A 14,184-nucleotide genomic window follows, 5' to 3' on the forward strand; every position below is an offset into this window, starting at 1 on the left:
ACACACACACACACAAACACACACACATTAACAGAGTGCGTCTAAGAGGACCGGGTTAATCAGCACTCCCAAGTTGACCCCTTATGTGCCCCTGGGCTCAGCGGGCTGGGCCGAGCAGCGCTTCCACGCTGCCACCCTCCTATGTCCCAGGTTCAGCATGTCCCTGACCCCAGTTTCACATTACAATTGTTCTGGTAGTGACCCATGGATGAGCAAACCCCACAGGATTGTTGGGCGCTGCAGGGATCTTTAGCTTAGGTACAAGGAGTGTTGCTGCAGAGCGAACGAGGAAGCCAAAAAACACACACAAGGGGGGTGGGAGGAGAGAGAGAGAGAGAGAGAGAGAGAGAAGCAACCAGCTTAACCATGAAAGTTATTTATTGCCAGGTAATAACCATACAAGGGGAGCAAAACAAACAAAACAGTGATAATATTAAATCTAACTTAAATTTGATTATAAAAGTCAGCTTTAGAAAACTATAACTGATCACACCAGGCTACACCGAGAGAGAGAGAGAGAGAGCTGGGTTCTCACCACTCCATGAAGCTTGAACTGATCAGGGGTTCCGGGTGGTGGTGGTAGCTGAGGGTCCCGAGTGCTGGAGACAGGCAGAGCTCCCAGCACAATCAGTCGGGAGAAGATGACATCCCAATGGAACTGATGCAGATTTTGGATCCAGGCATTAGAACACTTACTTGTGCTTGGGTAGGGGTTTTTGTAGGGACAGAACAATGGTTCAAGGGAGAACATTAGATTTGTTTATGGGTAAACTGATGGCTCAAGGGAGTATACCAAAGTTGTTTTGTTCAGGCTAGACAATAAGAACTGATCATTCCTGGCTATGGGCGGTGTTCCTTGGAGGGAGCTCATAATATAATTAGGCAGCTTCTGTATTTTGGATACCAATAAAGGATTTATTACTAGAATTGGTCTGATAACTACTGAGCTGGGTGCGTGCAGGCGTGAGTTCATTAACATCTGGAGCAGAGATTCCCCATCATGCAGTGCTTCCCTGCTTTTCTGGTCTCAGATTTCCGTGCAATTCTTGCCTGGGAATCTCTGTTCTCCATTCTGTATGCTAAGGCAGATGCCTCCCTGTCTCATCTTTAGTGCAAATGAGGCTAGGGGAGTTTCCTTAATCCTGTCACCCTTGTCTGGAGGGCTTTAGGTGTGTCTCCCAATGCCTTTTTATTGCTTTTTGTAAGTCTTTTGTAAGATGCATGTGATGAAGCATCAACACTTGGTTGTGCCTGCAAAATAGCCAAGATACTGCCCACCAGAATGTCAAGATTCCATAGTCACAGAGCACTTGCTCATGGACACTTTGGGTACCACTGGTCCCAGGTTCGTCATAGGCTGATTGATGAAACCAGGGGTGAATTGCAAAGGAGATTCTCTGAGAGGAACTACAAGTTTTACAAAAGCTTGTCAGCAATCTGTTCCATCAGCTCTCCAGACGTTGTCACATTGGAATCACTGTGTGCTTTGATTGACTTGGGTGGGTTAGATCAGTGGTTCTCAACCAGAGGTAAGGGGCCCCCTGAGAGGCCGCAAGCAGGCTCCAGGGGGTCTGCCAAATAGGGCCAGCGTTAGACGCACTGGGGCCCAGGGCAGAAAGCCGACGCCTCACCGCATGGGTCTGAATCCCAGGGCCCTGAACCTCGTCACTCGGGGTTGAAGCCCACCCCTGAGCAATGTAGCTTTGTGGGGGGCCCCAGGCAACTGCCATGTTTGCTACCCCCTAATGCTGGCCCTGGCTTTTATATGCAGAAAAACAGTTGTTCGGGCACAGGTGGGCTGTGGAGTTTTTGTAGCCTGTTGAGGGGGCCTCAGAAAGAAAAATGTGGAGAACCCCTGGATTAGATATTGAAAAAGTGAAAGTTGAAATGGCTGGATTTGAGGCATGGATAAATAAGAGACATTGCAAAGAATGTGATGAAGGTCTAGATGCTGGCAAGGAATTAAAGGAGGCTTTCCCACGTATGTTTGAAATGTTTATAGTGGTCTTGTTGTTTGGAGCATTAACTGCAGCATGTGAGAATTCCTTCTCTTGTCACAGGTCCTTATGCATGGCAGACTCTTCCCTGAACTGATTTGTAAGGCTGCAGCCTCTCCACCTTCCAGGCCCATTGCTTCCACAGCACCTACAATTCGCTAGCCAGTTTGCGATGGCTTGGCTGAGCAGTGGCTGGCAGCTCCGGCAGAGAGAACAGCTCTCGACCCCCCAAGCCTGCCCATGCGTGACCACAAGCCGACATCACTTGTGACCAGCGGCCAAATTGTGGGACATCTGGTTTTTGTTGCACGTTGTGCTGTAATTGATTAGGATGGTTATTAACTATGAAGCCTATTGTTAGGGATGTTTACTCACTCTGTCAAACAAATAGATCAGCAGGAGTCATGCCCAGTGGTGAAAGCAGGAGTCAGAAGCCAGGAGTTGGAGCCAAGGGTCAAAGACCGGTTACTTGGAGTGAGACAAGGAAGGAAGGAGAAGCTGCTGGGCTTAATAGCCAGTCTGCTGACTCTTCCCACCAGTGGGGTGGGGTAGCCAATCAGGCAGCCTACTGCAGGCCAGCTCCTGTGCTCATTAAGTTGCCCAGAGACTGGCCCTGCTGCAGGCCCTGAGTCAGTCGGTTACAGAAAAGAGGAAGGTCCTAGTCCAGGGGCTTGGGGATTTCAGGAGAGGGTTCCTGCTAGGGGTATCAGTGGAGAGAGGTGTAGAGAAGGAGGAGTGGTCCCTGCTTCTTCTGCCCTCAAATTCTATTAATGCCTCCCCTGGGCCCAATGCAATTAATGCTGCTGCCCCCTACCCCAAGTCAACTAAGTGGGATGAGGCAGACCCTACCCGAGGTCTCTTTTCTTGCTGTGGCTGCCCTTGCCCCCCTTAGCAGCTCCTCCAGCATCATCCCTGCGCCTTGATTGGGGTCCCTGTGTGCTACCGTAATTTAAATCTTAAATAGCTCACCCAAGAAACTACATTAAAGTTGCAAAGTCAAGCACTCGAAAACTAGCAAATGCCAGGTAGGTTTTTAGTTGCCCTAGCAACTTAATTCTGGCCCCTGTGTGACCATCCCTGGATGTACTGAATGAAGCACTTGTCCTGTGGGAAAAAACCCTGGGGTGCCAGGAGCCTGCCAGGTGTGCTGTGACTTGGAGGCGAGCAGCGTAGGTGCTGGAGCTGCTAGGCTGCGTAGCTGCTAGCCCTGGTGGGTCCCAGTAACCGCTCTGAGGCCTGGCTACGGGAAAGGGGATTTTACTAGGCCTGGCAGGAAAGGGAAGGTTGCAAATACCCTTTGTGCAGTTACAGTTCACAGTGAAAAGAAAAGGAGGACTTGTGGCACCTTAGAGACTAACAAATTTATTTAAGCATAAGCTTTCGTGAGCTACAGCTCCCTTCATCGGATGTAGCCCACGAAAGCTTATGCTCAAATAAATTTGTTAGTCTCTAAGGTGCCACAAGTCCTCCTTTTCTTTTTGCGAATACAGACTAACAGGGCTGCTACTCTGAAACAGTTCACAGTGAGCAAGAGCAGTTCTTGTTTGAGTCCCTGGGACAGTCCAGTCAGGTCAGGTCTCTTCAGACCGAGTGCATGGGGTGCCCTCTCCAGGCCAGTCCCTATTCAAGCAAATAGGAGCTCTGAAGTTTCCAGGCCAAGCTCAGTTAGTGTCTCTCACTGGGGCCCCTCTGCACTGGCTCCTTGCCCAGCTGCTGCTGGTCCCCCGTAAGCCCCACACAGACCAGCACCCGTCTGCAATGCCCGGCACGCAGCCTGTTGCACACCTCGCTCTGCAGACAGTCCTTTGCATCCCGCTTCTCTGCAGCTCCTGGTTAGCCATGCGGCTGCTGCCTCCCAAAAGAGCCCCATCATTTTCTGCTCAGGCTCCTTCCTCCCAGCTGGCCTGGAGAATGGGAAGCGCTGTGGGGAAGGGACTGATGGGAGTTGTAGTCCCCTGGCGTAGCAGGTTCATCACACCTAACTTTCGCGTGCTTGACTTTGCAAAGTAAATAAAGGAAAGGTCACAGGAACCAATTTTAATGGACAAGCCTCAGGCAACAGAAATACAGAGGCCAGTCCCACCGCCCCCGGTAATTCAGCCCTAAATAATAATACATGATGAGAGAACTGTGGAAACCTCATACTCTGGAGCATTTTAAACGAAACTGGAGAAAGCCAAGAGGAGGATGCAGTCTCTTGGGAAGGAAATGGGTTTAAATTAGGGGTTCTCGCCCAGGCTGGGGTTTGACAATATCAGAATGTTCTGTGGGAACATGTCGATTTGGCCGAAACTTCTGAGAGAAACTGGCCTGACTTCCTGCCAGCTCACCACCCAGCTCCTCAGCAGCCTACCCTGTCCCAGCTGGCTGCCCACTCACTGGAATCCCTGGTTCTCCTGACTCCCTACCTGGTGGGCTGCCCCGCTCGCTGGCTGCCCCGCTCGCTGCCATGCTCGCTGGCTCCACGGGTGCTGCCTGGGGACCGCCAGGCTGCCTGACTCTCCTCACCGCTGACTCCCCAGACAGCCAGCTTCCTGGTCTGCCCAACAATTCCCAAATGCCCTGCTCCTTGCAACTCCTTGCTGCCTGTCTTCCCATCCGCCTGCCTGGCAGGCTGCCCCACTCCTTGAGCTCCCCAATTCCCAGTGCTGCCTGCCTCCCGCTCTGCGGGGCTGCCCCGCCCCTTGGTGCCTTGGGCTGCACAGCCAGCTGGGCCGATGGGGAGTCGGGCAGCTGGAGGCATCATGGAGCCAGGGCAGTCCAGCAGCCTGCCAGGCCTAGAGATAGGTGCCCTAGGGTGCTGGGAGATCAGGGTGCTGAAGAGTGGGCTAGCCAGGCATTCTGGGAACGTGTTTTGCTTTTTAAAAACTATTTTTAAAAGTCGGAAACATGTTAGACTTTTCAGTTCCCTTTCCCAATTAGTTTTTAAGTTTTCATCCAGATTTGGGACAGAAAGATTTATCGCCAACTGGAACTTTTTCACAGGATGGAGCTTCTCTGTGCAGGTCAGCTGCACTGCTGACCCCAGTCCCTCTCTCTGCGCCTGGAAGGCAGGGAGCAGGGTCCCCAACCTCTTTGCTGTTGGAACCCCATATGGAAAAGGTTAAGAATCACCGGGTTAGACAACAGAGTAGGGATTTTCCACCGCTGGTGTCTGTTGCTTATGCAGTGTATTAACCATCTCCTTGTGCAAAAGCTTATGGCGGGGAAAGGAAACCAAACAAAATAAAATTTGCTGGAGCACTGAATTCTGTTAAGTCTCTGAGCCTTGTTGCCTCTGGCTGCTTTTGAACTAAGGAAAAAAAACATGTCAGCAAACTCCCCTGCAGATACCACACCCAGCCATCAATCTCCTGTCTCCTCCCCCCAATGCACAAACTTTGCATGAGCTGCCTTCACAGGCAACCACCAAGATCATCATTTATAACCAACCCCTCAAGAAGCAGCTTCCTGATCTGCCCACGCTGTGACGGCAGGCCGAAGATGAAGGCTTTTCTTCTTGCCCTGCTCGTGGCGGTTCTGTGTGTGGAGCAAGGTGAGATGCTGCTCATGATTCCTCTGTGCCTGAGAAAGAGCCAGGGAAGCAGCTAGAAATGGCAGGGGCAGAGGGGGATTTTTGCTGCACCATGGGCAAAGATTCTACCTTTAAGTGGGAGCTGGCACTTCTGCAAACCTCCCTTTGCAGCCAGCCACTTGGTCATGCGAAGCAACGGCTGGTGCGTTGGCTGTCTTTTGAGCACTAGGAGGTCAGCCTAGATATTTACAATAATCTTATGAGTCTGGGAATCTAGTACAGACATTGTTTATTGTACGTATTACAGGAGGAGGCAGAAGCCACAGTTACGATTTGGGGCCCATTTTGCCAGCTTACAAACACAGTAAAAAGCAGTCCCTGCCCTGGAGAGTTTACAGTCTAAAGTAAGACACAGTGTAATAAGGGGGTTGAACACACAATTGGATGGGAGCTGGGTTAGGGTTGCGGTGCTAGGAACACAGATTAGCCACAGAGCAATTGGACAGTTTCAAATCAAAGGATATTTTAAAAATGCACCCGCAAATATATCAGTGGCCATGGTTCACAGGCGGCCGTGCAAATGTAAACAAACTGTCTGGCGGCCCACCAGCAGATTACCGTGATGGGCCGCAGGTTGCCCACTACTGTCCTAGAGAGTTTATAGTGCAAATTGGACAGGAAGTGATGCATGAGGGTGACATAGAGAAGGAAGGGATGGGTTAAGGAAGAACAAGATCTGTCCACGGGCCGCAGGTTGCCCACCACTGCTCTAGGAAATGCACCTTGCCTCTCCATTTGTTTCTATAAAGCATCTAGCATGTTTCTGACAGTGTAATAATAATAACCAAGCTTGTTTGGCAAGTCAGAATGAATTCTCTGGTCTTCCATGTGATACCCATCAATAAATAACACATCATGTCATTCACATTTCATTTGTCAGAGCCAGTGTGAGCTCATATCACAATGACCACCCACCATCGATTGGTACCTGTCTCTTTGCAAATTAGTCCTTATAAAATATTGGACCTGCTCTAGCCAGGAAGGAGCTGTTTCCCCCATGCATATTAGCCCAGGTGCACTGTGGATTTTTGTTCCTTCCTATGAAGCATCAGGCAATGATTGCTGCAGAAGGTAGAATGGTGAACAACTTGAACATATGGTCTGATCTGGGATGGCACATCTTCTGTATGTAACACTGACTACGTAATACAGACATGGTAATCAGAGGGGACTGAACCTAGGGTCTTGAGCTCCAAAATGTAGGCCAGTATCACTCAAACTAAAGGAGAACACTTAGCTATAAGAAGGAGGTTGTTGAAAGTACTTGGACCAACCCGTAGAGGGAGGCATTCTCACTCTCTTAGCTAGTGTCACAGAATCACAGAAATGTCGGGCTGGATGAGACCCCAAGAGGTCATCAAGTCCAGCCCCCTACGCTGAGGCAGGACCAAGTAAACCTAGACCATCCCTGACAGATGTTTGTCCAACTTGTTCTTAAAGACCTCCAATGACTGGGATTCCACAACTTCCCTTGGAAGCCTCACAGTTCAGGTTTTCTGAACCTTTTATCATTTTTGTTGCTCTCCTCTGGACTATCTCCAATTTGTCCACCTCTTTTGGTGCCCAGAACTGGACACAGTACTCCAGCTGAGGCCTCACCAGTGCCAAACAGAACAGGACAATTACCTCCTCTGTCTTACCTACAAGACTTCTGTTACTAATATTAACCTTTTTTGAAACTGTATCACATTGTTGACCCATATTCAATGTGTGAACCACTGTAACCCACAGCTCCTTTTCAGCAGTGCTACCATCTAGCTAGTTGTTTCCTATTTTGTAGCTGTGCATTTGATTTTTCCTTCCGAACCGTAGTACTTTGCACTTAACTTCCTTGAATTTCACTTTGTGGATTTCAGACCAATTCTCGAATTTGTCAAGGGCATTTTGAATTCTAATCCTGCCCTCGAAAGTGCTTGCAACCCCTCCCATCTTAGCATCATCCGCAAATGTAATAAGCATCCTCAGTACTGGCCACTGCGGGACCCCACAGGATTCACCTTCCCAGTTTGACACTGAACCACTGATAACAGTCTTTCAATCAGTTGTGCACCCGCCTTATCGGAATTTAATTTAGAACATCTTTCTCTGCTTTGCTTATGAGAATGTCATATAGGACTGGGTCACAATCAAGCTACATCATGCCTACTGCTATCCCCCATCCACTAGGCTAGTTGTCAAAGAAGGAAATTAGGTGGGTTTGGCATGATGATTTCTTGAGAAGTCCAGGCTTATTTTTGTTTTATAACCCTATTACCCTGTCTGTAACATTCTGGCTTTGGAAAGGAACGTGGTGAGAAAGTATTTACAAATAGGTGTCACAGAGGGCTCTGGGGGAATTTTTCAGAGGCATCAATAGCAGTTGCATGCCCAACTGCCATTTATGCCTTTGAAAATTTCCTCCTCTGTGTTTTGGGTGCAATCCTGAAGTCCTTCCTCAGTCGATGCACAGGGAAACCTACCACTGGCTTCAGTGAGAGTTCGGCCTGAAATAGCGTCTGAGAACATCAGGATATGGTCCACTTTGATGCTCATTAGCAGCAGGTGACAGGGATGGGGACTGTAGACCAGGAATCAATAACATATTCCTGCACGCCTCTAACATGGGCTGTGTTTTCCTTTTGCAGCTCACTCGCTGGTGTGCTTCAACCTCCCGCTGGGGTTGTCTGGCATCAACTACATGTCAAAGTAGTGAAAACTACTGCGTGACCACGTATCTCGGTGCAGGAATTGGTAAGTTTGGGCATGTTCTACCTATTGTCTTTCCATAGCGCTTTCCCTGAGGACATCCTGCTCCAGCTCCAGATCACTGGGTTTTCCTTCCTCCATCTGCTGGAAGGATGGGACATTGCTGGTGTGGAATTGGGGAATCACTCCTTGAAACCGAATGGCAGGAGAACTTTGCTGGGACGCGCTAAGGGGGCAGGAGCCCCCGTGCTCGTTAGTGAGGTTTGCAGCCGAGTGAGTGACTCAGAGGAGGGCAGTGCAGACACTGTCAGGCTTCCTGTACGCCAATGGGGGGGGCTCCATATCTACCCCTCCAGCAGTGGCTGAAGTCCTGAAATGAGGCTCTTTATAGCCCAGTCCTGCAGATGCTCCCCAGCAGTGGGTGCTGCTACTGCTGAGGTGGGCAAGGGCTGGGACTGAGTTCCCACCTGCTCCTCAGTGGCCCTGCAGGGGCTGCCCTGGGTGTCAAAGGGAAGGAGGCTGCCTGCCTGAGCGGCTGCCAGCCTTGAACGGCGCGAGGGAGCAGTTAGAAAGGGCTCAGTGGATCCTCTGCTTCTCAGCAGAGGTTCTCAGGGAAGCAGCCTCCTCTGCTCTGCTGCATTCTTGTGGCATCGAGCCCACCCCCCTTTCCCTCCGGTTTGTTGGGGGGAAAAGATGGCTGCCTTTGTCCCTGGAGCGCAGGGGAAAGGACGTCTCCCAGCTGTGCCCCTCCTGCGCCCGATTGCACCCAGTGGCAATTATACACAAGTGTAAATGTCGTTGCCAGCCTCTGCATTTTGAGCGGACTGTGAGTAGCCAGTTCCTGGGGAGGCGCACTGATACTACTTGCCATGTGGTTCAGTTAACAAAAGTAGTGCCAGGCTATTGAGTTGTGCAGGGAACTCGCCCAGGGGATGAGAATGTTAGGCTCTGGTAGAGGCCTCCCTACAGGATGGGGGAGCAGGCAGATACCGGACACAGTGTTGGTATATAATACTCTAAATATTTGCATTGATCACAATATAAACCCCACTCACTCCACATTCACACTCCTTTCATACTACACCAGAATCAGAAGAGCCGAAGGACATCCCGACGGCCAGTCGAAATTCAGTCCGATCACAAGGCGTGGGGAGCCCCACTTTATACGCCTCTTCTTTTTCAGAGCTCTGGGATGATGTCTGACTCCAAATATCAGATACGACAGGCAATTATTTATAGACCAGTTCGTCGCATCATCAACTTTTTTTCTGTTTATGAAGCCTTTCACCCATAACTCCAGGCAAACAGTTCTGGGCAGCTCACCAGTTGAAATTCAGTCCGATCACAAGGCGTGGGCAGGCCGCCATAATCCAAGATGTTCCATTTCCCTCAAATCTTGCATAACTCTAGAGCTGGTGTTATTCCCGTCCTGCTAATTCTTCCTATTCCCTATTCCCATAAAAGTTGTTTTTGCACAGACAATTCTTGACCGCTCATAACCGTGAATCCTTGCTTCAGCTGCCAGCACTCAACTCACGCCCTCATGTCAAACACACAGCATTTATACTGGGCCCATATGGCCTATCGCGTGTTACAACATATACATCACAACGAGGCCAGTTGGATGGCAGGCCGCTGTAACTGCCCTGCATAACTGACATTATGGGCCTTGCTTTCCCAGTCTGGCCTCCTTTCACGCTTGGGGAAGCCATGCGATGGTTTAAGCACCAAACATCTCACGTGCTGGTGCAAGGCTCCACTACTGGCATGTGGAGAATTTGCACGCTCCAATCCCAGTGCCTGGCTGGTTGTGCATGGACAAAAGGAGGCCGGGTTGAAGCCTTTTTGGGTATATTGGTGTCTGCTGCTTAACGAGCTCTGCTGTGACCTAGCTACTACCAGCCTCTTTAAAGCTCTGAGGCTCAATAGCAGGAGACAGGACTCAGTCACCTCTGTGCTGCGTCCCCGCAGCCCCCGCTGAACTCCCAAAGCCCTGTCCCAGCATGCAGTGGGCAGAGTGACAATCTGGAATGGACTCTCAGGGTTCATCGGCTGTTCCCTCCTCCTGGCCAGGAATCTGAAGGGGATGTTCCCAGATTGTTACGTACGGGTCTGTAACTGCTAGGAAGAGACTAGTGCTGTTTTTATGCTATATAATAGGAGTAGTGACTTCTCATGGCTGGGCATTCAGTGGCAGAGATAAGGCTGTGAGGCTATTAACTGCAGGGCCGTCCACCAAATTGCCCCACATTTCCTGGTGCCCTACGCAGCTGTGTGCTGCTCCAGGGGCCAGCCCTATCCCCTAGCAGGCTAAGCTGGTCAGGAAAGCTGCCCCCGCTCCTGCTCCGCGCCCACTCCTCCCCTTCCCCATACCCCCACCCCTGCTCTGTCCCTGCCCCGCCTTTTCCCACCCTCGCTCAGCCCCACCCCCACTCCACCCCTTCCCCTGAGCTATGTCCCGGGGGACTGCAGCAGGAGTCGGGCGCACCCTGCACTCACCGGGCGGTGGGAAGTGGAGCGACCCAGCCCCAGCCCGCTCCGCTCTGCCGGCTCCTGCATGAAAATCAGCTACTTGGTGCTGGCCATGGTGATCTTGGCCAGCTTCGTCTATATCAGGGCCGGACTGTGATCGGGTCAGGAAAAAAGAACTTGATGGCCTGAAGAACCTGCTCAGGCTTCTCCAACGAGACACCAAACCCCTCTCTGTGCAAAGCTATACGGGGGTTACTGATGGTGCCCTTTCTTCCAACTCTGTCTCAGATCCCCTTAGACAATACCTGCCCTCTTGCCGTTCACAAGGAAATCCTGCTGCTGTCACTGGGTGCCCCTCTGTGCCTCTCAGCAGATCTGGATTGCTGCTCCCATGGGTTTGGGCACAGGAGGCTTGGGAAGCTCAAATGAACAGTGCTGCCTCACTGGGGAGATGTCCGCTTGCTCTCCTGACCCATCAGGAAATGGTGGATAATGTTGGCAGAGTTTCTGCTTTTATACCCGTAGTCCCAGTTGATGGGGCTGATTTAAAAAAAGGTCAGGGCTCACCAGGAAATGTTTAGCCCAAACCACCTCCAAAGCAGAATACTTAAAGACCCCTGCCTCTTGCTACCGCAGGGACATTTCCCATCCACGTCACGCTAGGGTTCAGCGCCAGACTGAGTGCCGGGAAGGCATGATCCAAAAACAAACCTCAGACACATTCACCCCCGCTTGGATTCTGGTTTTTTACATTGTTTTCTTTATTCTGCTCCTTGGATGACTTTTCTTATATAAAAGGAATGCAGTGCTCGCACTGTGAGGAATGTGAGCATCACACCTGAATAAACACATTCCTGTTCTTGCCTGAGCCCAGATGTATTGTGTGTCTGTTTGCTTGCTGGAAAAACAGGGTGTGTGAGGTGCCCTTAGCCGAAAGATCAACTCATGGGTGCAGCACAACTGCTCCTTGGGACAGCGGCTCTGTGGTTCTCATCAGCGCCCTCTCTCTTCTCACTTTTCATCCTAACACAGACTTTTACCTCCCATGGCTGCTCCCATCCCCCCTCCAGTATGGGCCCAGATGAAGGAACACTTGTTCTTCCCAGCTGTGGTAGCTGTAACTTGTCCCCAACTTTCACCCCAACATCCCGGCGGGTGACTAGGTCATCTTAGTCCATGTCCCCTACCTGAGTGCCATGTTCTCCTCTATCCAGGCTCTTCCCCCGGGGTTCCCTTGGTTCCAGTCTCTGCCCTGGGGTTGTGCCTCTTGCCCCTGCTGGAGTAACTTCCTTCTCTGGAGCCAGTGAGTTGGGGAAGTCCGTCCACTGGGACCCTTCTCCAGGGAAACCAGGTGATCCATGTGAGGCCGGGCTTCCAGACTGTGTCTGGGTGACCGTTGGCTGAGACCAGGTCCTTTTGGGTGCCTGCAGACTGCTGTCCTCTATCTAGGAGGTGCCCATCTCCATGAGCTCCTCTGAGAGGCTCGCTGTCCCGATGGGTTCCCCAGAGAGCCCCGCTCAGCCCTCTGGCTCAGGTTTCTCCTGCCAGCTGCCCTTTGGAGCTGTCCTCTAACTGAGCATGGGTAACCTTTATTAATTAGCCACCCAGTTCAGCCGATTACCCCAACTAGGGCTAGAAACTTACTTTTTCTTTCAGGATGTAGGCTGAAATCATGACATATCCACCTTACTCCAGGGGCTTTAAGGAAAATAATTATTATCATGAGACTCATGAGAGTTGGCAACATTGAGTTTCATAGAATCCAAGGCCCAAAAGGGACAGTCTGACCCCCTCTATAACACAGGCCAGAGAAGTTCCTTGAAAAAATTCCTAAGGATTATCCTTTAGAAAAACATCCAACCTGGATTTAAAAAATGGCCAGTGATGGAGAATCCAATATGACCCTTGGTACGTTGTCCCAATGGTTAATTCTCTTCACTCTTAAATATTTACACCTTATCTCCAGTACAATGAAAGCCTTTACAGGTAACACTTTATATCTCAAATGCTTAACAGTCCCTTCCCCCCCCGACCCCCCCTCCACTTTTTTCTGTCTTTAATAAAAGGTTGAATAGATGTGAATGACAGTTGTTACAATCGCAGTTAGCGGTGGTCGCTTGATGTGGACGTTCCAACGGTGCCTTATGGAGGCATCTTAAAGAACTGGCTGCAAGTAACTTGCCAAGAGTCACCCAGGAAATCTGTGGTGGAGAAGACAATCAAACGATGGTCTCCCAAGTTCCAGACCAGCATTCTAGCCACTGGCTCACACCAAAGATTTGATTTGCCTACTTGAAGAGGAAGGGCTGAGGAGGTAGCATCTACATATAATGCCTAATCCAAAGGGATAGCCCTAGGGACTAGACATGAAGATCAGTTATCTCTATACTCTCTTGCTCTCTAGAGGACTTTGGCTAGTAGTCACATTGCTTATCACCTTTCTTATCTACAGGAAAGGGAGGCTAGTTGCAACCTTTCCATTCTAACTGCTCTAGTAAATGACTGCTTGTCTATTAATAGTGTGTGTGAGCCCATTCGGGTTTATTTTTTTATTAAAGCCTCAGCTCCTGGAGTCATGAGATCATGTGAGAACTTCAGATTTCATTTATTTATTTTTTAAAATATTTTTAATCCCTCCTTGTTGCAGAGACAAGCTCAGGATTTTTAAGCCAGACTCATGATTTTGAGGGGCTTGACGCATCGTTTTTGGATTAGTGGGATTGGCCATACAGACCATTTAGACTCTGTGGAATTATAGGTCCAAATTCCAGCAGGGACAACTCAGACCTTCACCTTTCCCAGACAGATAAATGGTGTCCCATGCACTTTACTGTGTGGGAGTAGTTTGGATGAGACCTTAAAAAGGAGGTCATGTCTCCTCTGTATGAGCATTAGAGATTTCATCACACTTTTTATAAGAGAGGAATGATATCTTTAGCCCGAATTTCCCCTCTTTGGAGAGTACTTTGAACTGGTTGGTTCCTGCCTTTCACCCCAGAAGTGGCTGCATTACATTGGTGGCTACATGGTTTAACATTCGTTGCTGGTACTTACACAAGAGCAAAGAGTTTCTGTTCCAATACGCCATTTGCACATGCCCATAATTTGCCAAAATTTTCATTTTGGAGACTCAAATTTTCCACGGTGGCTGCCTGCTGGAAGGTCATTTTTTTGCAAAGTTTGGACAAAATCCCATCAGCAGCTGTTGAAATATTTTTTGGGGGAAAAACACTTTTCTGCATGTAAACCGCCCCCCCCGAATACTACCTTAATAGGTCAGGACGGCAGCCAAAACAATTGTGGCTTGATACTTGCCATGGCTTGCCATCTAGAAAGGACGAATGCTTTTGTTCCATTTTGATTTACCAAAGTTATGGAGAGCCATTTTCAAGGCTTTCTGGGCAACGAAAGGGGCTAGAAACATGGTAAATGAAACCTGAAGTTAGCCTTGGCATT

At 49.8% G+C, this 14,184-nt stretch overlaps 1 protein-coding gene across 1 annotated transcript in view; it reads left to right on the forward strand.

Moving 5' to 3' along the window:
• The first annotated feature begins 5,444 nt into the window (after positions 1-5,444).
• LOC114021712 (lymphocyte antigen 6E) overlaps positions 5,445-14,184 on the forward strand; it is a 71,499-nt gene continuing 62,759 nt past the window's right edge. Inside the window, exon 1 of the mRNA XM_043538990.1 lies at positions 5,445-5,532. Within this exon, the coding sequence (XP_043394925.1) occupies positions 5,481-5,532 (52 nt within the window). The 5' untranslated portion in view covers positions 5,445-5,480. The remainder of the gene's footprint in view (positions 5,533-14,184) is intronic.

This window comes from Chelonia mydas, chromosome 2 (genome assembly GCF_015237465.2).
Source record: "Chelonia mydas isolate rCheMyd1 chromosome 2, rCheMyd1.pri.v2, whole genome shotgun sequence".
Lineage (NCBI taxonomy): Eukaryota > Metazoa > Chordata > Testudines > Cheloniidae > Chelonia > Chelonia mydas.